The sequence below is a fragment of the Dermacentor albipictus genome, unplaced genomic scaffold (assembly GCF_038994185.2).
Source record: "Dermacentor albipictus isolate Rhodes 1998 colony unplaced genomic scaffold, USDA_Dalb.pri_finalv2 scaffold_16, whole genome shotgun sequence".
NCBI lineage: Eukaryota > Metazoa > Arthropoda > Arachnida > Ixodida > Ixodidae > Dermacentor > Dermacentor albipictus.
The window spans coordinates 2000902-2024557 of record NW_027225570.1 but is presented as its reverse complement, the minus strand read 5'-3'; the positions used below and the strand labels follow the sequence as shown (position 1 = coordinate 2024557).

At 46.2% G+C, this 23656-nt stretch overlaps 2 protein-coding genes across 5 annotated transcripts in view; one reads left to right on the top strand and one right to left on the bottom strand.

Annotated features, from left to right (window-relative positions):
* Nucleotides 1-15019, bottom strand: part of LOC135899651 (uncharacterized protein CG1161) — a 51138-nt gene extending 36119 nt beyond the window's left edge. For both annotated transcript variants that reach the window (XM_065428960.1, XM_065428961.1), the window contains exons 1-2: nt 14865-15019; nt 1396-1505 (exon numbers count right to left, since the gene is read on the bottom strand). In XM_065428960.1, coding sequence (XP_065285032.1) covers nt 1396-1505; nt 14865-14933 — 179 coding nt within the window. In that variant the 5' untranslated portion in view covers nt 14934-15019. The remainder of the gene's footprint in view (nt 1-1395; nt 1506-14864) is intronic.
* Nucleotides 15020-15139: 120 nt separating this feature from the next.
* Nucleotides 15140-23656, top strand: part of LOC135899650 (methylosome protein WDR77-like) — a 225214-nt gene continuing 216697 nt past the window's right edge. For all 3 annotated transcript variants that reach the window (XM_065428958.1, XM_065428957.1, XM_065428959.1), the window contains exon 1: nt 15140-15351. In XM_065428958.1, the coding sequence (XP_065285030.1) occupies nt 15291-15351 (61 nt within the window). In that variant the 5' untranslated portion in view covers nt 15140-15290. The remainder of the gene's footprint in view (nt 15352-23656) is intronic.

Genomic DNA, 23656 nt, shown 5'->3' with positions numbered 1-23656 from the left:
ATGGCAGATGAATACCTTTGGAAGGATCACTCCAACGAAGTGTCGTCTAAGGAAAGTGAAGGCTAATAAACAGATTATAATAGCAATTGCTCATGGGATGTATTATGTGATGAAAAAACTATTTTAATGTGAAACATTCCATTTAAGGCACTGCCACTTTTTGGCAAGCGAGCCTATCTCAGTATTTCCATGGGTCAACTGGTGATAGTGCAGTCTAAAATTACATGCCGCAAGGGCAACTGGGTATGCCCCATTGGGTTATATTTTGCTTTCAATTTTATATCTTCCCATTACAAACATTCTGTATTACTATAAGTACAATCACTACAGCCTATAATTTCTACATGGCCGTCCGCTACACAATTACATCATTCATACAACCATTCTCTATAAATCAAGAATGTTTCGCATTAGGTAGACGTCAACTACAGTCGAGTCTGGCAAATTTGCTTCTTGCAGTCAAAAAATAGGTTCTGGTATTATATTTGCATTTTTTATAGGGACGCTGCCATAGAGAAGTTCCACAATGTATGGCACGTGTGGTGGGCAGTCAGTATCAAATTAATCCAGATAACTGCCAGCAATGCAACCTGCACTGCAGCCCTGACGTGGCCATGGGATTGGGCCAGTGGAACTTGCAGCCAGACTCCAGTATCATTGGAAATGACACAGATCAGAGAAAAATGTGTTAGATACAGAGGAGACTAGAAATAATAAGCTTGGATTTAGTGAAGCGCCTGAAAAGGTTCTGCTATAATTTTGTGCAAGCAGACATGGACAAAATGGAGATGTAGATACCACGAAGTGCATTGTGGTGTTTGAGCGTCCCTTTTGCCCCTTTCTACTTGCGCAAAAACGTTATTGAAGTTTACATACCAACACACCCAACATACAGCAGTACTCCGCTACAGCAGACAGATTGCAATAGATATGGTAAAGCCTCTGCATAGTCATGAGATATCAGGCACTGGCAAACCACACCCCTAGGGCCTTTGGAAGGCATGAGAACTTCCTTGTACAGCTTCAGTCTGACATATGAGTTGCTTGATTTGCATACACCAGCAAAAGCTTTCCTTAGCAGTATCTAGAACCAATGTAGCCCAAGCGATATCTTGTTTCCGTAGGCCTTTTACAGGTTGCAAATTGTGTCATATTTTCCTTTATAAAACAAGCACAGTGCAAAAAACGACAAAAATAGAAAAGCACATACGGTGCTTTGTGTATCTTTCTATCTTTGTCCCCATCTTTCGTGCAGTGCTTGTTTTGTGATTAATTACCGACATGCCCAAGCCTCTACATTTGTCAATTTTTTTTAGTGTGGACGGACATGGCGCTTTAATGGGAGGAGTCTCTTCACATTCCTCCAACTGAAATTGGCAGCAGTGAGAACCTCACCATCGTTGTGGAGGTACATTCATGATGTAGAGCTTGCGGTTTGTCTGGGAGCCCTTGACCACTGCGGTGCTTGGGCAGATGCACTTGCAGCGCACATCCTCGTACTGCGCCTGCAGCACACGGGAAGAGAAAGGCACACACAAACCATAATGGGGATACTGAAACAGCATGCAGAACACACCGACAATGCGAAAGGAGCAGTGGCACGGTTGGAAGCCACTTGGTGGCGAACTTCCAAAGAGTGCAGTTGCACTCCGAAATTTGACAATCCAATGATTATCGCCAGGTGCCTTGATTGGGCCACATGTGAGATTGTACACGATGCAAGATTCAGGATGGTGCAACAGAACACAGGTGACATGCAAGCACTCGCTGCGGTAGCTTAGTGGCGCTGCCGTTGCACTGCTAAGGTCGAGGTTGCACGTTTTATCTCGACCCCAGTGGCCATGCTTCGATCGGGGCAACAAAGTAAAACAAATGAGAAGATATACAAGGCAATATAAGAGTGCTCTCGTGCATTGCATAGCATGAGAGCACATGCATGTGGCAGTTTCCTTTAAGCCAAAGACACAGGAATGACATGAGAAAATTTCGTTAACAGCATTTCGTCAACTGCTTCAGAAAAGCTTCATTGTATATAGATTCCAAAATGCATGTTGGATGTGCATAATATTTTTGTCTGAGCTCACAGTAGATGGCATAAGTAGTACTTCGATTTGCAGCCACCCAATTTTTCTATATGGCACCTAGAATATTCTCTTAGAAAATTTTCTCCACGTAATTATCGTAACTCCCCAACTTCCCACCAATGTTCTGCAAAAAGAAGTGGGAGCATTGCGCGAATAAATGCAGTAAGTCTTGTGCCTGTGTCTCAAAGCACAGCTTTGAGACAAATCTTAAATATTCTAGTGGCAGGCTACCTGCCCATAATAATGGCAGCAGTTGCAGATGGCAACATGCTAGGGAAAAAAAATGCAGGGCACAAATGGCGTGTCTTTGATTCACAAGGCTTCCCATAAACTATGTGAACCTTCCCTCCCTGCCATGGAGAACATTACACAATATCTTTCTCTGATCCCATCTTGTTATTAACTCTTAGTGACAATGACTGTTTGCTGAAGTGCTTTTAATGTTATAGGCTTGTAGCGCAGCTCGGAAGAGCAAAAAAGGAATAAGGTAGGGGTAATCACTCGCCCAAACTGCTACGCTTTTGACCTTCATTTTTAATGTTAGTTCCTTAACACAGGATGTTGGGCTATAGTTGAAACCATGATACTAAATAGTTTCCAGCGCTTAGTGGAAAGAAGGAAGGGAAAAGGACAGAAAGCAACAGGATAAAAGGAACACTAGTCATGAAACTTATTGATGCAAGAGCCTCAAATGGCCCATTAAGCGAAAAAGCCAGCAGCGCCTCTAGCAGCGAAACGGCACCTGAATTCCTCTTGGCTGCGATGAACGTCGCGAGTGTGTCTCGACAAAACAGAGTGGGCCAATCGGAACAGCTGCTGCAGCAACAGCGCGCCAGGTGTTGCATGAGGGGAGAGGCATCACCCCGATGCCACGTCAGCAGCATGCCTTGACCGTATGACTCCGCAACATCGCACGCCACTGACGGCATCGGTGACATGCGGCATTGGCACTGCAGGCTGCTTGCTGGCTTGGGCAGCCCGTATATCGCTGTGGTAAGTTATTTGCGGTGCAAAAGTGGAAGGACCGCTCAACGGCGTTCAAATGGACATGAGCACTTTCGCACTCGCAATCCATAAAAAGTGATTCGGTGTCCACGGATTTTTTTCTTTACTGTGGACAAAGGATGTTACAACCCGTGTGATGACTCGCAGGGGTAACATCAATGTGCGTGCCAATCACAGCTCATCGCATGTGTGTAACACGCAGCTGCTCACAAAGATAATGAAATTCTTTACTTGCCTGCACAATTGGCGCTGTGCTCACACAGTCAAGGAGGTGGCCTGTGCATGTTATGCATGCTTGAGGAGTTATCAGCATGCTCATTGATTTTACCCATGCCTGTCCATTACAAGGGTCCGTTCTCCATAGTAAAGATAAGTTGAAAACCAGTGTTCTGTCCTGTTGCTTTTTATCTTTTTGCCTTCCTTCCTGTCTTCCAATAAACAATGGAAATTTCTTGATGTTTCCTGCTTCTGCTATTGTGTTTTATCTTACTGCATGTATTTCAATATGAATAAAAGGTGCTTTTTACGGTTGGCCACCATGCATATTGTTACGTTTCGCCTACGACGCGCGGTAAAGCCAGCGCGGATGCAACGTACTCCGGAGCTTCGTTCAAAGCGGCGGACATTTTGGCCCGTTCGGAGCGGCCGCGACGCATCCCCGCCGAGCGCGTCCCGGCATGTTCAGTGCCACGTGTCTTTGTGTGTGCGTGTGTGTGTGTGTGCCCACGCTTGTCAAAGCGCGGCAGCCGAGGAGAGGAGCTCCCCCAGTGTGAAGCGAGGAGGTCTGACCGGCGCCGGCCCGGCTGATGCGTCACCTCCTTGTCTCTACATGTCTCTCAGTCCGTCCGTGCCTTGCTGTCACGTGGTGTCATCTCGTGACCTTCCTTCTTGCCCACGACGCCAAGAGTATAAGAGCAGCTGCCCCCGGACGCCAGGAGAGAGGCTCCGATTTCTTCTGTTGAGTAACGTGCTCTCCCGTCTCTCTACTTCGGTCGACCTGACCGCCCGCTCTTTGCGATGCTAGAATAAACAAGTTGTTCTGTTAGCAGTCGCCTCATGCTTTGCTGGGACCTTCGGATGCTTCCAGTGTGCCCCAGGCCGCCAGGCCAACGCTACCCTTGGGGCTTGCGACCCATTTGCAACAACGGGCGCCAACGGTCCGGTTGCAACAACGGGTGTCAGCACTGAGCTTCCAACAGCTGGTGGCAGCGCTGAGATTTCAAACAGCCGGTGCCATCGGTGTGGATCAAACAATATGCATGTAAGTTTATTAATAAGCATTCTGTTGTAGCCAATTTAAGTGCTGTCACCTAGTCAAGCTGTTTGTCAATGCAACTTGTAACAGCTGCCTCATATTTCTTGTTTCAAAAGCAAAAAAAAATTAATTGCATCAAACCTGAAATGGCTTGCATTCCTTTTAATGAGATCAGCATTCTTATTCTACCAACCCTACTTAGGTATGCTGCTACCGAACCACTATTGCATGACTCTAGAGAACAAAAAAGTATGTCAGACAGTTGCTTTCGAACCTGGTTCTCTCAGCACAGCAGCCCGGTGCTCTAACCATCAGAATATGGCATGCCCAGAAATCTTGCACATGACACCCATACCAGCTTCCATTAGGTAAGTCAGTGTGCCCAGATGCCTGGCATGCGAGTTGCGTTGCGTCACAAAAATATACTTTTACAAGTGAGGACATGTTTTTGTGGGAACGTCGCGGCTAGCGAAGGACGAATCCCAACATAAAAACGTAACGCTCCTTTATTCGACGAACGATGGCAGCGGACGGGCATACCAACGCTACGTTTGTCACAGTAGCGGATGGTAGAAGGCGGCTTTTCTCAGCCAGGCAGCCTGTTTTTATAGCCACCGTCGGTGACGCATACCTCAGGTGACATGGCGGTGGCGCTATGCTTTATCGACCATGCAATCCAGCATGCAGCTGTGGTATGCTTGGCCAGATGATAAGATGGAAGGTGCGCAGAAATATGCGCAGAGTGTGTCGCCACATCACCCCCCCGCAGAGTGGAGAGCCCTCAGGGCTTGAAAAAATCTGAGCAGCGTACGCGACGTCCGCTGTGCGTAGTGATGGAAGCAGGCTGCGATGTCGGCGGTCGTGGATGGACGTCTGTGGATGTACTGGTATTCGCTGGTTCGGCGGAATCGGTGTAGGCCGGCTTCAGCCGGTCGATAGAGACGCGGATGGCATTCCCTTTAATGCGCAGGGTGAAGGTTTTGTCGTCGCAACGGATAACTGGGTAGGGTCCGCTGTAAGGTGGCTGTAAAGGCCGGCGGACGGTGTCGTCGCGGAGAAAAGTGTGCGAGCACGTTGCCAGATCCTTGAAGACGAAGGGCGCGGTCTTACAGTGGTGAGCTGCAGGTGACGGGCGGAGGGTAGCGATAGTGCGTCGGAGCCGGGCGATGAAATCGGTGGGATCTGACGTCGCGGTGGTGGATGGCGGTGCAGCGAGAAATTCGCCTGGGAGGCGGAGAGGTTCTCCGTAGACGAGCTCTGCGGGTGTAGCCTGAATGTCGGGCTTAAAGGTGGCGCGAAGACCTAGGGTGACGGCTGGGATGGCTTCAGGCCAGGTTGAGTCCGGGTGGCACATGATGGCTGCTTTGAACTGTCGGTGGAAAACTGGGCGATGAACGAGAGCTGGTTCTGCTGAACTGGTGGGAGTTTGTCACGGCGCTGAGAGAAGGCGTAGGTCAGAGGTTTATGGTCGGTGTAGATAGTGCAGTGTTGTGCTTCGAGAATGTGGCGAAAGTGCTGAACTGCTTCGTATATCGCCAGAAGTTCTCTGTAGTAAGCTGGCGAACTCGACGGCGCGGGGGTCGTGGTTTCGTTGGTGGGACTGGCCGCAGAAGGGGTCGTTTTGCGAGCTGAGAGTTTCTTGGAGAAGAACGCCAAGGGATGCCAGGTGTTGTCTACGTGCTGCATAAGGGCGGCGCCTACGGCGATGCTAGAGGCGTCCGTGAAGAGCCCCAAGGGAGCGTCTGGCACAGGATGGGAAAGAAGTGTGGCGGTGCAAAGAGCAGCTTTGCATTTTTCAAAAATTTCTGTTAAAGGCAGTGTCCACGTGATGGGTTGGTTTCCTCGTAGACCAGCCAAGGCATCATGGAAGGGAGCCTGGTACTCGGCTGCGTGTGGCAAGAAACGCCTGTAAAAGTTCAGCATGCCGAGGAAGTGGCGAAGGTCTTTAGCGGTGGTTGGTTGAGGGTAATTTTGCATGTCTGAGATGCGTTCAGGTAAGGGCCGAGTTCCCTCTGATGAAACTTCATGGCCGAGGAATTTGACGACTGAAGCGCCGAGCGTGCTCTTTGGGACATTGACGAGAAGGCTGTGGTCATCGAGGCGTTGGAAAAGCAGACGAAGGTGCCTGTGGTGTTCGTCGGCGTTGCGGGAAAAGACCAATATGTCATCAAGATAGACGAAGCAGAAGTCGAGGCCGCGGACGACTTCGTCGATGAAGCGTTGAAAGGTTTGTCCAGCGTTCCTCAGGCCAAAGCTCATGAAGGGAAACTCGAACAAGCCGAAAGGAGTAATGATTGCAGTTTTCGGGACGTCGTCCGGATTGACGAGTATCTGCGTGTAGGCCTTGACCAAGTCTAGCACGGAAAAAAATGTGGCAGCCGGAAATGCGATGTGCGAAGTCCTGTATGTGGTGAATGGGGTACCTGTCTGGAATTGTGCGGGCGTTGAGGGCACGGTAGTCCCCACAGGGCCGCCAGCCTTCGGTCTTCTTAGGGACGAGGTGAAGTGGTGAGGCCCATGGGCCGTCGGAGGGGCGGGCGATTCCCTCCTGGAGCATGGCTTCGAACTCTGCTTTGGCTATGCGCATGCGGTCCGGGGCAAAGCGACAAGTGCGACAGAAAACCGGGGGCCCTGGGGTGGTCCGGATGTAGTGCAAGGTGGTGTGCTGCACGTGGCGTGGCAACCCGCTGGGGCGCGTCAAACCGGGAAATTCGGCGAGGATGGCGTGGTACGGTGAATTATGTTCGACGCTGAGTACTTTGATGCTTGGCTGGTGGGTAGTCGTTCGCTGTCCTGGCGCAGAATGTCCCGTTGTCGTGTCGATGAGACGGTCGTGGCGGCAGTCCGGAAGGAGGTTGTAGTGCGACAAAAAGTCTGAGCCGATGATTGGCTCTGTGACGTCGGCGATGACAAAATTCCAATGAAGGTCACGACGTAGGTTTTTAAGCTGGACGTGCAGGCGGAGCGAGCCGTAAGTTTTGATAGTGGACTGGTTTGCCGCGCTGAGCTCGAAAGACGTAGAAGGACGGGGACCTTGAAGGTGGGCTTGCGGGTAGCAGCAAATGTCGGAACCGCTGTCGACAAGGAACCGCTGCTTTGTAATTTGGTCGGTGACAAAGATGCGACGGCCTCCAGGTTGGCAGCTCGCATCCGTGGCTACGGGCTGCCGTTGGCGTTTCCCTGATTTCTAGTGGAGCAGGGCGTCGACATTGCCGTGCTCTGTCCCCGAAGCGTCTATGGTAGTAACACTGGTCGTCGTCACCAGGCTGCTGCGACGGGGTAGTGTTCTGGCCACGGCTTTGCGAGTGGCGCGTCGGCAAGTGCTGATCCAGGCGTCGTTGAATGGAGCTGAGCTGTCGGTCGATATCGTCGATACGCCGCGCAAGCTCTATGGTGTTCGGCGGTGCGGCGACAGCCTGGACGGTGGGCGATAACGGCGGCAAAGAGACCTCGATGACGCGATCAGCGATTCCGGCGAATTGGTCGAGAGGTAGCGTAAGCTGAGCCTGCAGAATTGCATGGACGTGCGGTGGAAGTCGTTGAAGCCAAAGTGCTCGCAGTAAGGAATCCTGGACTTCCATGTTGCCCGCGAGAGCACGCATGTGGCGGAGGAGCTGCGAAGGCTTGCGCTCGACAAGTTCTGCGGACTGAAGTTGTCGCACCTTCTGGTCGTCCGAGAGTGACAGGCAGCGAATGAGTTCCGTCTTGAGGTGTTCGTAAAGGTTGGCCGTTGGTGGATTGGCAAGGATATCCCGGACCTCGCTGGTGTAGTGGGCATCGAGGTGGGCGACGACATAGTCATATCGGGTCCGGTCTTGTGTGATGTGCGCAAGAGAGAACTGGGCCTCGACTTGGGCGAACCATACCTCGGGCGAGTCGGCCCAAAACGGCGGAAGCTTGACAGCGACACGCCAGACGCCGTGCGGGGCAGCGTGCCGGATGCCGTCTGCCGGGGTTGTGGCGTCCTCGGCGGAGCCGGCAGGATGCTGCTGCACGGAACCATTGAGCTGGTCATGCCGTTCCTGAAGCTGTTGCTCTTGCCCCTGGATCCCCTCTTGCTGCGTGTGAAGCTGTCTGTTGAGAAGTTCCAGCTGTCGTTGAAGGGCGTCTTGTTCGTCCATGGCGATGCGTTGTTGTTCGTTGTCCGGGTCACCAGATGTGGGAACGTCGCGGCTAGCGAAGGACGCATCCCAACATAAAAACGTAACGCTCCTTTATTCGACGAACGATGGCAGCGGACGGGCATACCAACGCTATGTTCGTCACAGTAGCGGGTGGTAGAAGGCGTCTTTTCTCAGCCAGGCAGCCTGTTTTTATAGTCGCCGTCGGTGACGCATGCCTCGGGTGACATGGCGGTGGCGCTATGCTTTATCGACCATGCAATCCAGCGTGCAGCTGTGGTATGCTTGGCCAGATGATAAGATGGAAGGTGCGCAGAAATATGCGCAGTGTGTGTCGCCACATATTCTTGTAGCTGACAATGAAAATCATCAAGTTTTACACCTGAAAAAGGAGCCTATACAATCACGCTGCAGTTCATTCGAAGGCAGACATGCTCGATTCCAATTCTACAGTGCCAGTAGGGCAAAACTGACTGCAGTAGAGGGGCAGTGTTTAATAGTGCATTTGTGGTGTCTGAAGCTGCGCAAAGTCACCTAATAAAAAAATATATAATAGCTGCACATTGCCCCTGCTTGAAGTCAATGATGTCTATGCATAAAATTGGTTACAGAGCCCCCCTTACAATTAGAACATGCAACCTAAGAGGCACCTCCAGTTGCTAAGCTAGAAGAACACTCTCGATATGTGCAATTGATAACGAACCCAAAGCAATGGAAATCTCAGAATGACCATAACAAATTGTGTTTACACATGTCTTCAGCAATAGAGTGTGTTGCTACATAGCTTGAATGCTAATCGCATTAACGTCGGGGGGGTCATCGTAAAATGGGTTCTGCCGAAATTTTATTCACCCCCCCTTTTTTTTCTGGTCCCTCTAAACTGCCTGGCCTGTATGTTCGTTCCCAGTGCAACAGAAGAAGACTTCTCAAGAAAAAAAGCATGCCAAACCTACCATGTCCCGCGTGGATGACATTGTGTACAACATCCCTTTGTCTTGTTGCAAGGGGACGATAGCATTGTCGCGTCAAAGACTTGAACCCCTGACCAAGCACTCTATCTCTTCAATAGCTTGTGTTGTTCCTCTTCTTCCTTCCCTTCTCTTCCCTGTTATCGCCTGTAAGCAATGATCTTCAACACATTCCCAAGGAGCCAAGGTGATCACTAGGCAGTTGGTTCTTCACAACTTATTTCAAGAAGGTACACCTTCTGGAAAGGTTGTTCGATTGTCTATTCAGAAGCCAGCTGAAGTGTACAAACATGCGCAATACCGTCCTTTTCCGAGTGCACTGAGAGAACTCTGCCCAGTTTCCATAGTAGCAGATGTGCGCAGTCATGCACAAGCACCAAGTCGCCTTCACATAACATGGGTAGTTCATTAACAGGACCGTTGTGCACAGACAGAAATAAGAGTAGGTATGATTGCTTTCATTGAATTCATAGCTTCGCTGTAGGACGCTTGTGTCATTGACCTGCCACTGGAAATGATGACTTCTTGCAGAAATCATACTGCACGTCTTCCGAGCAATAAGTGCGATGAAGTCAGCGGTTGCACTTCATTCGGGTTGCTGTTGAGAAATAAGAGGTCTGCAGTTTATGACTACTCCAACTTCACAGATAGTTATAGAGGGGGCCTCGGCATTAAGACTGCTGCGCCCAAGTGAACATCTCAATGCATTCTTTGCCGATCTGATGAGGTATCCAAACCAAAGAGCTCTATCTACAATGAAATGCCACATGATCTCGACATCAGCAGTATTCTTGGATAACCGGCGGAATGATACTAGTCACTCGCACACAGCTCAGGAAAGACAGTGCGTTATCCGAATATATGGTGTCTGGCAATTTCACGCCATGCCATGAAATGACAAAAGGCCAGAAGTGTGACGGCTATTGTCATATCGGTCATCAGTTCTAAATGGATGGTGTGAGTAATAGCACATGTGAAGATCAGGATGTACGCTATTTTTGTTGGTAGCAGCCGTATCAAGTGTGCAGACAGGCTCACAGTAGTCAAATCAACTATAGAGGACGCACTTGCTTCGATTATTCAGTCTCGTGGTAATAGAGTAAACAGCACTGATTTGGCAACAGTCTTATGGTGTTTGCAAGATAAACAACTGCTTAGCACTCTTTTGATGGCCTGCCATCCTTTTACAATCCAAAACCTCTCTCAAAATTCACAAAGCATGGCCTTGACTCCATGGAGTATGCACTTCTGCGCAGCTAAAACAATAAGGGATGAATGCGCGCCTTGCTGGTAAAAGAACTGGGTGTGTGATGGCCAAAGAGGGTGCGAGCTGCTGTGGATGACTGCCAACACAAAGTAAACCGCTTGCATCCACGAAATGATATAGTCGAAGAACTGGAGTTGTACATGGCAGCAATTTCCCTACACGCAGCATTCAAACTTTTTGAAAGAACATCTTGTTATACATTTTGCAAGCAGTAGTGCTCTGCCTTGAAAAGCTCTGTTGTGGCCTGTGGTCCAGCAGTTGAAGATGGTTGCGATGCATTCTGAGCAAAACAACAAACACAACCGGTGACTTTCAACAGTTCAGGGTACTGTACCTGTTAACAGGTGCTACAGTGCTCAAAGCAGAAGCTGGAGAAGGACACACTGACATCCTTTCTGGCATTTTTACCAAGTCTTCACATTTTTCTAGCAATTCAGTATAGTCAGTAGGAAAGGGTCGTCACAGATCATGAAGCGAGGTTGGACTGTGCCACCATAACTTTGACGCAAGGAGACGAGAGGATGACACTACTCGTGCTATCAAGTCAGCTGGATTGTCTTTTCTGAAACAATGATGCCCCTGGATTGGTGATGTCAGGCTTGGAGACTCAATGACATATGAACAGCTCATTTTGTCAGCGTACTCTGAATCTAATGCAAGACACCGAGTGAGCCTGCTCAAAAACGAACAGAGCTCAGCAATCACACTGTCTTGACGTATCCACACAATCTCATGCCAATAATGCAAGCAAATAACTCCAGATGTGGAAGCAAAATCTGTTTTAGTCCTGCAACACGCTCTTGCTTATCATGAGCCATGTGTTGCAGGTTCCATTTGCACAGCACACACATATGTGGATACAGGCACTGTATGCCCTGGGGATTGAGTCGGAAAATGTGTGTCACTTAATTGAAAAATGCATCGTTTGCTTGCAAGAAGACATAACATAGAATGCCACAGGGGTTCACGCTGGCCAATTCAGTATGCCAGACGTTCCAGCTTGTTTGTTCTTCTTGCAGAAGGGCATCATCCCATGTGTATTCGTCTTCCACAGGTCTTAAAAAACCACCTTTGCTCTGCACGTAAATGACACTAGATATCCCAAAAGATTGTACACCGTTGCTGATGTCTGAAGTATGCGCACTGTAGAAGGCTTATTCGCTGTGAAGTCACACTTAATGTACAGTGAGGGCATTGCAGTCGCCTTCACATTTCCATTCTAAGCCTACAAACTTAATTACGGGAGTCTCTCACGCTCTGTATTTAACAGCACCTTGTCGCCCAGGAAGTGTTTTCATAATTTATTTGAATTGGAGGCCTGCTTGTGCTGTTCCATGCTTGCTTGTGAGAATATTTTACGCATTTCATTGGACACTGTTGCAGCTTTATTAGAGTGCGTAACCAAAACTATTTTTGTTCCAGTTTCTATCTCGGTTCACCCAAAACCTGTTCAGTTCTGGTTGAACTCTCGAGTGAAAAAAAAAAAATTGTTCAAACCGGTTCAGGCTCACATGCATAACCATGGATGATTAGAGGAAAACAGCAGACATTTATTTTGTACAAGAGCTTGATGCTGCTGCTAAGTTGCACCGACAGGTTATGCCTGTTTGTTCTTCAAACCACATGTAGTTACAAGAGAATTGGACAGATCCAACAATAATGCTGAAATCTTTGTGAAGCAAAGACTTACTGAAGGAGAGAGAATATTGAGAAAACGTAGAGTGCTCCAGCCTACTGCTCTGCTCAGGGGGAAAGGGAAGAGGGGGACTGGTGCGTAATGATGAAGACTGACAGTAGGATACAATTATGCACAAATTCGTGTTTTCAAGACCCGTTCGTAGCCTTGAATCTAGACCTATGTTAACTAAATATTCTAAGAGCGCCTTGATGACTCGCTTCATTGATATGACCGGTCAATGACCCTGTAACACTTTTTCACAGAATGGCAAGTTGTTAACAGTGCGAACAAAGGGATCAATGCTTGCTGCTCATCAAAGTCACAGTGGGAACAACCAACAAGTACATGTGCTCCACTACCACAGAAGATACTTTGCACGCATAGCAATCTGGTGAGTCTGCGTGTCAGATGTGATGCAAATATTGTCACAGTAACACAACACATAGTCTGCCCTCTGACATGATGCACTGAAAGCTGTACTAATGCTGCTGCTACTTTTAAAATCATGGGAAGATGGTGTGTATGTATAAATGAAGTAGCATAGTTGAGCCACAAGTGCAGGCAATGCATAGATGAAAAGTTGCAGAAAAGGTGGCCAATCTTAACCAAAATCAGTTTTTTCCTTTCTGTCACTCCAGAGTGAAAAAAATTGTGGCCTATTGGTTCAGTTCCCGTTCAAGGAAAATGTTTTTTTCCCCCATTTTTGGTTCGATACCCTGCAGATTATTCACATTCGGAAGTCCCACAATGAGGTTATCAATGTGAAAGGTCTTTGCAAACAAAGCCACAGACTCTGGAAAATGCTCTGAACAAACTGCAAGATGATGGCGAATGGTGGCTGCTAGCAAAAAAGTATTGAATGAGGCTCTGAGTAGGACCCACATCTTCTTTCATGTCACCACAAGTGGAAAAATGTCAGCATCTGAGGGCAACCTGTCAATCCAGAGAAATCGCAGCACGTCGCAGTCTTCCAGACGAATAAGCACCTGCAAGTATGCCTTTATGATATCCGCAATTGTGACAACTGGGTGACAGCAGAAGATGAGTACCAGTTGCACAATGTCAACGCCGACCTTTATACCCTTGAACAGGAATATTCAGTCCACGCAGGGATAACTAAGCGTGTGCAAGGGCACATCAGACAACAGAAAGCTTTGTCGTGACAGCATCTTGGTGAGCAACAGCATGATGGGCCATATGATACGCATTTTCCATTGGCAGGTGCTTTTCAACTCACTAGTGCTTGGGTCTTTATTATGCAATATTTATTTTCATGCCGAAAGCTGGGACTTCTAGACCAAGCACTCAATATTTTTATTCTAGAGCTTGTGCTACCCTTCCCTTCGCTGCACCACCTGTTAACAATAATCTTCAGCAGGGCCAATAATAATAGGGCATGGGAACAATTTTTCTACAGGGAGTCGGACCATTGCCCACTTGTATAAAGGAGACAGTCGTGCTACTTTCCAAGAAAATGTTTTGCTGTTTGAGAAGGGTTGCTGGGCCAGTCAGTGGCTTTAAACCCAAGTGGAATCCAGTGAAACGAACACAAAGGCCATCATCTTTGGTTCCCTCGTAAGTATTGGATTCCACTCAGGTTTTCTATAGATAAGTAAAAACATCTGTGAACCTGTGTAAAATCGAATTTAATTCGATAACGCGTCCATGAATTCTCCGAGTTTCGACAAGAAACGAACTTGGGCGCATATGTGTATCAGTGGCCTGCATTTCTTTTTTTTTTCTAATAAAAAACACTTTCCGCTTACTGCATTTTTATTTGCGCTAAAACTTCTGAATCCCTCTGCATCGCCTCAGTTGGACAAACAACGCGCTCGGTGCCGCGCGGGAGGAGAGGAAAAAAACGCGTGTCCGTTCATTGCCAGTGGAGAGACGAGCGGCTCCAAAGACGTTTCGCTGCCTTTCGACAACGAGACACTCAAACCATGCGAATTACGATGCCAGTATGAATAATTTGGTCCGCCATATCAAAATCTCATTCAAACAAAGTAGTGGTAGAGCGTGTAAAACGCTCTCAAATGAAAATGCAGGCCAGTGTACGGATGCGCTTTCCTGAATATACTAGTAAGTGAGCAGTTGTATTGCGAGTCATCGCTTCCGATTTTCTCAATACGAAGGTGCGCGAACTTCCCCAACACTGGGATTCGATCAGCATTCCTTCCATCCCGTCATTTCGTACACACGACAGCATGCACTCGGATATTCGTGTCATCAAGTTTCGGCTGAGGTGCTTGGCCCGTGCGAGCTCGGTATGATAAAATGCCCAATACGAAGTTAGACCGACGCACGATTCTTTGCGGTTCGCGAAGCGACGGGCACGAAGCAAGCTACGTCAAAGTTGCACGCAGACAGCTGTGCGTCATCGGTGCCAGTCACGAAACTTGACGATGGGCCAGCGCAATCATGCAACCGCTGTTCTAAAACACGGACGGCAAGCAACAAGAGCATTCCAGCCGTTATCTACTTACCTCACAGTAGTGCACAAAGGCTAAAAAGACGAATAGAATCCCGAAAGAACAAAGCTCCCCGGGCTTCATTGTAGCGGGCACTGTCGTACGCCCCAACAAACAGCTGGCGGTGGACTGGCTTTAGATTAGATCGACACGCATCAGGCTTGCATCGGCTTCGCAAGGCAGGTGACGCCCCAAAAATTTGTAAAGCTTGTTACACCAAAATGGAAAGTTACAATTACTTATAGATGTATACAAATAAAGTTTTTAAAATTCAATTATAGTTGTTCGTAAGTTTAGTACTTTTTGATGTTCCATCATCATGACGCTCATTGCGCGCGCGAGGCAAACGTGCGAAGGATAGTGTGTGTGTGTTTACCACGTGCGTGTGTTGTTTCGTCGAGTTCGTTTCGACGTCGTGTGTAACTGCCACGTCTCTCTGGGATGGCCTCAGTACCGTGTGCTACTTTTCACAAAAACATCGACGACATCAAACGCTGCAAAGGTAGGCCGCCGTCCGCGACTCTGATTGCATGAAATGGCTGACGTGTTTGTAATCGTCAGATGACCTGCGCACACCGGCGTCCTGCACGCATAAAGGAACTGCGATTTGTTTCGTGGTTAGTCTGCGTAAGTTGTCCTTGTGCGTCTTCGGACGTTCATAGTCACGTTCGTGCGCAGAATCAATTCGCACAGTGTCAGTTTTTTTTCTCACCTCCAACCAGAGGCATCACCAAGATCGTCCAATGAAGGCGCGAACGCTCACAAGTTCTTGACAGCACACGTGTGATTGGAAACTATCAATTAAAAAAAAATTAAGCCTTCTGCATGCATTCAGAAAGAACGTAGAAAGTGCTTTATCACAGCTGTTGGCGGTCTCTCTCATGCGCTATAGAGAAGAGTTGTTTCTTTTGGTTGTTGCGCTGCCTGGTTGTGCTTCAGCGCCCCTCCCATCTGTTTCTTGTGGCGTATCCACTGTAAGCGCAGTTACAAACTATGCATCAGTCGAAAATTAGGCCAACTACGTAGGAAACCGTCGCTTACAGCGCGCATACATAGACGAAGAACAAGAAAGGACGACGAAGACAAGCGCTGACTTTCAACTTATTTTATTATGAGAAACATACATCTATATACTGGGATGGATGGATGGATGGATGTTATGAGCGTCCCAAGACCAGAGCGCCAGAGCGACACCAAGACCAGAGCGCCCCCTACAAAGCAACAACCCTATATGCTTCGATGATAAGTCTAGTGCATTCATAAGAATGCCTCGCTAAGATAGTGTTTTCTTCGAAAAGCGGGTACATCGGCACTGTGCGCAATGAACACCTAGAAACCCTTCGCGCCCTTTGTGCACTTTATTGCTGTGTTCTTGTAAACTGACGTTAAGACATCTACCTGTCTGTCCTACATAAGACCATGTTTGTTCGAAAGGAGTTGCGTATAAGATACCTTTGAAATGCGGTCGGTAGATGCTGATAAGACACGAGCTTAAAGTGATATAGAATATACCCAAGAACAAGGTAATATAAATAGTGGTAAAGCTCGTCTAACGAAGAAATTTACCTTCACTGGCAGGCACCCATAGGGTTCAATGTTATCAACCCGAATTAAGAAACAAATTTGGTCAAACTCGATTTAACGAAGTTTTTCCTGAAATAAATGAGAAAAAAAAAAGTGGCGATTTCTTACTAATTCTAGCACAGATGGGTTCTTCTCTGAGCACGCGTGCTCTAAAGCTATCGCGTTAGAACAGCTAAGTTTGATGAGGCTGCACGCCGCGCCCATGCACGAAGCAGCCGACTCAACACAGTCTCAGTAGGGGCAGCAGTGGTTGCTTTCTTTATTTCATGGTTTATGGTTGGATTAGCAGAAAATATAATTCCGTGGTAGCCTTTGTATGCTGCTGCATTACAATTTTAGATTTCAAAGTACCGAAAAATTCCTTTCTCAATTTCACGAACTTCCAGATCTAACAAAATAATTACAGGGTGGTCATCACTTCGTTAAATCGAGTTTCAGATGTATAGAAAGAACTGTGAACATGACTAAAGGCTCACTTTTCCTGCGAACAACCCCTTACTTCATGCATGCGGCACACCCAAAAAAGCCTATCTGCGACTTGGCAAATACAGTTCCTTTTCAGTTAATGACACAGATGGTATACTAACAACTGTGTCCAACCCCCACCTAATCATCTCCATATTGATACTTTTTGTGCGCAAACAAACAGGGACGAAGAATAGGGGCAACACAAGGACGAGCGCTTTCTAACAACTGGTTTATTTTTGAAGAACTACTTACTTAAATACCCGCAGAATTGTGCACCCTACAGCGCATATGATACCCGCTGATCTGCACCATCAAGTCAAAAGAGCAACGTCAATATTACATATAACACTTGTGATAAAAAAATAAACCTTTTCTTCAAAAATAAACCAGTTGTTAGAAAGCGCTCGTCCTTGTGTTGCCCCTATTCTTCGTCCCTGTTTGTTTGCGCACAAAAAGTATCAATATGAATATGTTCCAACTAGGCCGACTCGCAGTTATGCTAATCATCTCTCCTGTTTCAAACACTCACATTGCACGCTTTCTTTACCTAGCCAGAGAAACAAGGAGGCAACTTGAGGTCCCTGAGACGGTGGAGATGATTAGACATGGGCTGGACACAGTTGTTAGTATGCCATCTGTGTCATTAACTGAAAAGGAATTGTATTTGCTGAGTCGTAGATTTATTTCTCAGGCATGTGGGACGCAAGAGGTTGTTTGCGAAAAAAAAGTGATCCTTCTGCCGTGTTCATGATTCTTTCTATGTTTATATTACCTTGTTATCTATGTCAGTTTAAGATCATGTTTTATCAACATCTACTGTAAACATTTGAGCTAGTGTGGTTGTTTTTTGTTCATGCCCAATGGTTCACCGAGATGGGTGAGTGATGAAGGGCTTCTTTGTAATTTCATTTATAAGTTAGCACTTGCCTTTCTTCCTGTACCGTGTGTTTCACTCTGGTTGAACCATTTTAATGCTGTGCAAACGGGCCCAAACATTGACTCTTCGGAGCATTTCTATAAAAGTAATGGGAGAAAACATAAGAGAAAATGCAATTAACATCGGTAAATTTTTGTCATTCTTGAAATGAGGTTTAACTTTCTCTACAAAGCATCACCAATGGCTAAAACCTGTTCCTAGAAGGTTATTCGGAAGTCTAACATTATTCTTAACTCGTGCATACAACTCATTCTTTTCAGAGGAATGTTTTCAAGTCTGAATGCATGTTGCATAGAGGCTATTTTTCGAGTAAATGAGAGTAAGAATTCTAGTTGAATTAGTTTGTGAGTAGCTGTAAGCACCCCACTCAGCAACTGAATTCACATCTTCCTGTAACATGTCACAATCAATGTGTGTAATTGCTATTTTCATTACACTAAAATTAGCAGGACAATTTTAAATTTTTTGTTTATTCCAGTTAAAGAAAATGTAAGCAGTGTGAATATTATAAAATGGAATAATATTCTACTTCACAAATGAAAGGCTGTTAAATAGTAAAAAAGAACATTGCTTATGGTTCTGAGCAATTGCACAAAGTAATAATCCAGTCGAACTGGCAAATTTAATAATAGCTGTGTCTTATGGACACTTCAAAGGCCCTCAAACCGAGTCTTTCGACTCATTTACAAGTCGAGTGCTGCCACATGAACAGATTGGACAAGCATAGACTCCAAAGCCACTTGAGTTGACAGAGTTTCATAGAACTCCCTTGAAATATTGAAGGCCTTCTAGTGTTAGACGTGCACCCTCTCATCGTATTGTTTCTGAACCAACACAAAAAATTCCCAATAGCACAACACTTTCCAAGAACTATCAGTGGAAAAACTATCAGCATTGAATTCTCAATTGTTCATTTGTCAATTCTCAAATTCTCAATTGTTTTATTTTTTTCCCATTTTTACTTGTCGGCTTTCATATGGTGACCATCACGGCATTAGATTGAAAAGTGGAACAAGTGAAACTCCCTATGGCCATTCAAAACTGCCATGTGGCAGCAAACACTAGACTTTGGCAGTTTCAAAGGCCCTTGAAATGGGCGTGTGTGACTTGGATGTAACACTTATAGTGAGTGCACTTTTGCCTCAGTGTGTCTCACTTTGATGGCACTGTCAATTGGTTAATCAGTGCGCACCTTATAACCAATTCCCATAGTCATGGTAATTAGTCCATGAACTAAGACACCACTGATATGATGTGTGTGTGTCTTGGTAATTTACTCACAATTCAACAAGTCAGCCAAAAATCATCGACATGGTGCCATACTTTCATATGTGGGCTCATATATGATTTTAGACTGGCACTTTTGTGTCTACATAAAATAGTTTCTTCGAAAAAAGTAGACGTCCAGACACGGACACAAGAAGACAGAAAGGAACAACACAAACACCACGTAAAATGGATGAAATACCAACGGAAACACATGAGACCAGGACTAACTGGTCCCATCATCTTCATCTGGTCTCTTGTTTGTTTCCACTAGTTTTCTATCCGTACCGACTAGCCCAGCTCACTGCTTCGCAAGAAAAACCACGCTTCCTTCTTGTTGGGTCTGCACACGCCTAACTTTATTAATTTGCAAATAATGAATACCTTCTTCCGCAAGCGGCATAGCCGACAGTGGACGTGGAGGAGCCCGAACAGCGAGACTAGAAATTAAACAGACTTCATACTCTGCGTTAACCCTGGCATCATACAAGATGTGGACGTGCTCAGCAAGGTGCGCTGCAGTGACCATAGGATGGTAAGAACTTGAATTAGCCTAGACCTGAGGAGTGAACGGAAGAAACTGGTACATAAGAAGCCGATCAATGAGTTAGCGGTAAGAGGGAAAATAGAGGAATTCCGGGTCAAACTACAGAACAGGTATTCGGCTTTAACTCTGGCAGAGGACCTTAGTGTTGAAGCAATGAACGGCAATATTAAGGGCGTCATTAAGGAGTGTGCAATAAAAGTCGGTGGTAACTTCGTTAGAATGATACCATTAAGCTATTTCAGGAGGTGAAATATCTGATTAAGAAATGCCAATGTATGAAAGCCTCCAACCCTACAGCTAGAATAGAGCTGGCAGAACTTTCCAAGTTAATCAACAAGCATAACATAGCCGACATAAGGAAGTATAATATGGATAGAATTGAACATGCTCTCAGGAACGAAGGAAGCCTAAGAGCAGTGAAGAAGAAACTAGGAATAGGCAAGAATCAGATGTATGCCATCATCATCATCAGCCTGGTTACACCCACTGCAGGGCAAAGGCCTCTCCCATACTTCTCCAACAACCCCGGTCATGTACTAATTGTGACCATGTCGTCCCTGCAAACTTCTTAATCTCATCCACCCACGTAACTTTCTGCCGCCCCCTGCTGCGCTTCCCTTCCCTTGGAATGCAGCCCATAACCCTTAATGACCATTGGTTATCTTTCCTCCTCATTACATGTCCTGCCCATGCCCATTTCTTTTTCTTGATTTCAACTAATATGTCATTAACTCACGTTTTTTCCGTCACCCAATCTGCTCTTTTCTTATCCCTTAACGTTACACCCATCATTCTTCTTTCCATAGCTCGTTGCGCCGTCCTCAATTTAAGTAGAACCCTTTTCCTAAGCCTCCAAGTTTCTGCCCCGTAGGTGAGTACTGGTAAGACACAGCTATTATACACTTCTCTCTTGAGGGATAATAGCAACCTGCTGTTCATAATCTGAGAATGCCTGCCAAACGCACCCCAGCCCATTCTTATTCTTCTGATTATTTCCGTCACATGATCCCGATCTGCCATCACTACCTGCCCTAAGTAGATGCATTCCCTTACCACTTCCAGTGCCTCGCTGCCTATTGTAAATTGCTGTTCTCTTCTGAGACTGTTAAACATTACTTCAATTTTTTGCAGATTAATTTGCAGAAAATTAATTGCAGCCTTAAGCAGAGATGATGCTGATGACATAGAGGTAATGAAGGAAACCGTAATGAGGCTGGCTTCAGAGGCAGCAATTGAAGTGGGAGGCAAGACACCAAGGCAACCAGTAGGCAAGCTCTCCCAAGTAACAAAGGACCTAATAAAAAAAAATGACAAAGAATGAAAGTGTTCAACTCAAGAGATAAAATAAAATTCGTGAAACTGTTAAAACTGATCAACAAGGCGAAGATAAGTGGTATTTGAAATTATAACGTAGGAAAGACTGAAGAAGCCGTAAAAAATGGACGCAGCCTGAAATCAGTGAGAAGGAAACTTGGCGTAGGAGAAACCAAGATGTGTGCACTGAAGGATAAGCAGGGTAATATCATCAGCAATCTTGCAATAAAAGCAGCGGGAGAATCCTATGCTGACCTTTACAATACCCAGAGGACTCAGGAGTACTCAATTCGAAGCAATAATGAACAAGATAAAGAAACTCCTCCTGTTAATAGAGATGAGGTCAGAAGGGCCCTGCAAGACACAAAACGGGGAAAAGCGGCAGGAGAAGATGGAATAACAGTCAATTTAATCAAAGTTGGAGTAGACATAATGCTAGAAAAACTGGCGGCTCTCTATACAAAGTATCTATCGACTGCAAGGGTCCCAGAAAACTGCAAGAATGCAAACATTATACTAATCCACAAAAGGGGAGACTGTAAAGAACCGAAATATGATAGGCCCATTAGCTTACTCCCAGTATTATATAAAATATTTACCAAAACAATCCCCAATAGAATAAGGGCAACACTGGACTTTAGTTAAGCAAGGGAACAGACTGGCTTCAGGAAGGGATACTCTACAATGGATAACATCAATGTCATTAATCAGGTTATCGAGAAATCCGTAGAGTATAATGAGCCTCTCTATATGGCTTTCATAGATTACGAAAAAGCATTTTATTCAGTAGAGATACCAGCAATCACAGAGGCATTGCATAATCAAGGAGTTCAGATCGCTTACGTAAATACCCTAGAAAATATCTACAGAGATTCCATAGCTACCTTAATTCTACACAAGAAAAGCAGGAAGATACCTATAAAGAAAGGGGTCAGACAGGGAGACACAATCTCTCCAATGCTATTCACTGTGTGTTTGGAAGAGGTATTCAAGCTATTAAACTGGGAAGGCTTAGGAGTAAGGATTGACTGTGAATATCTCAGAAACCTTCGGTTTACCGATGACATTGTTCGATTCAGCAACAGTGCAGACGAGTTACAACAAATGAATGAGGACCTTAACAGGGAGAATGTCAGAGTGGGGTTGAAGATTAATATGCAGAAAACAAAGATAATGATGAATTACCGGGTAAGGGAACAAGAGTTCAGGATCGCAAGTCAGCCCGTAGAGTCTCTGTAGGTGTACGTTTACCTAGGTCAACTAATCACAGGGAACCCGGACCATGAGAAGGAAATTAACAGAAGAATAAAAATGGGTTGGATCGCATACGAAAGACATTGCGAGCTCCTGACTGGAAGGTTACCGTTATCATTGGAAAGGAAGGTATACAATCAGTGCATTTTACCAGTGCTGACATATGGGGCAGAGGCTTGGAGACTGACAAAGAAGCTTGAGAACAAGTTAAGGACCGTGCAAAGAGCGATGGAACGAAAAATGCTAGGCATAACTTTAAGAGACAGAAAAAGAGCGGTTTGGATAGACGATATTGTAATTGACATTAAGAGAAAAAAAATGGTGCTGGACGGGTCATGTAATGCACAGATTAGATAACCGTTGCTCCATTAGAGTGACAGAATGGGTAGCAAGATAAATTTGCACCACATCTGGTGCAAATTAAGGCTAAGGGAATTAAGGCACTTGAACCCACCACCTGTGGTGTTAATTACAGAAAATTGAATTAAGGCACTCGAACCCACAACCTCGGTGTTGAGATAGAGTTATTGCAAGCACTTGGACCCACAACCATTAGCATTAATTATGACAAATCTAATTAAAACATGGTTCTTTAAGATATGCCTAATTAAGACACTCAAACCCACAACATTTATGATAATTAGGGCGAAATGAATTATTGCACTCAAACCCACGACTTTGGTGTTAAGGCGCTCATGCCCACAATCTTTAGTGTTAATTAAGGCAATATTAATTACCACAAACCCACAGCCCTTGGTGCTAATTAGGACAATGTTAATGAAGACAGAATTAATTAAGACACTCAAACGCTCTACCTTTGGTGTTAATTAGGGCAAAGTGAATTAAGGCGCTCAAACCCTAGACCTCTGGTGTTAATAACAGCAAATTAAATTAAGGTACTTGGACCCGCAACCTCGGTGTTAATTAAGACAGTTAATTAAAATATAGTTATTTCAAGCACTCTAACCCATACCCTTCTAAAGGTGTTTATTAGGCAGAGCTCGGAGCAGCGCAACGTCGACGGGCAGGGCAGTCACAGCTTCCAAGCACGAGAGCCGTTGCTGAGCAGGAGCGCTCGACCCACTACCGTTTAGAGCCAGTAGCGCTGAACCCACTAGCGTCTCTCTTCGCTACAATCACCCCCCGGGAGCGAGAAGGGAGCCGTCCGGCGACCTAACCGCTCGTCACAATGAGCGGGTCGTAGTAAGGCTTCAAACGGTTGACATGGACAATGTCTCGTCCACGGCGGCGCATGTCTGAAGATGGCTCAACTGGTTCGATAGTTCACAGGAGATGCACGTTCGAGAACACAATAAGGGCCTTCATACTTAGGGACCAGTTTTGATGAGAGGCCAGGGGCAGTTAGAGGAACTGAGAGCCACACGAGCGCTCCCGGATCGAAGGTGACCGTGGCAGTGGCGTCACCGCGAGTGCTCT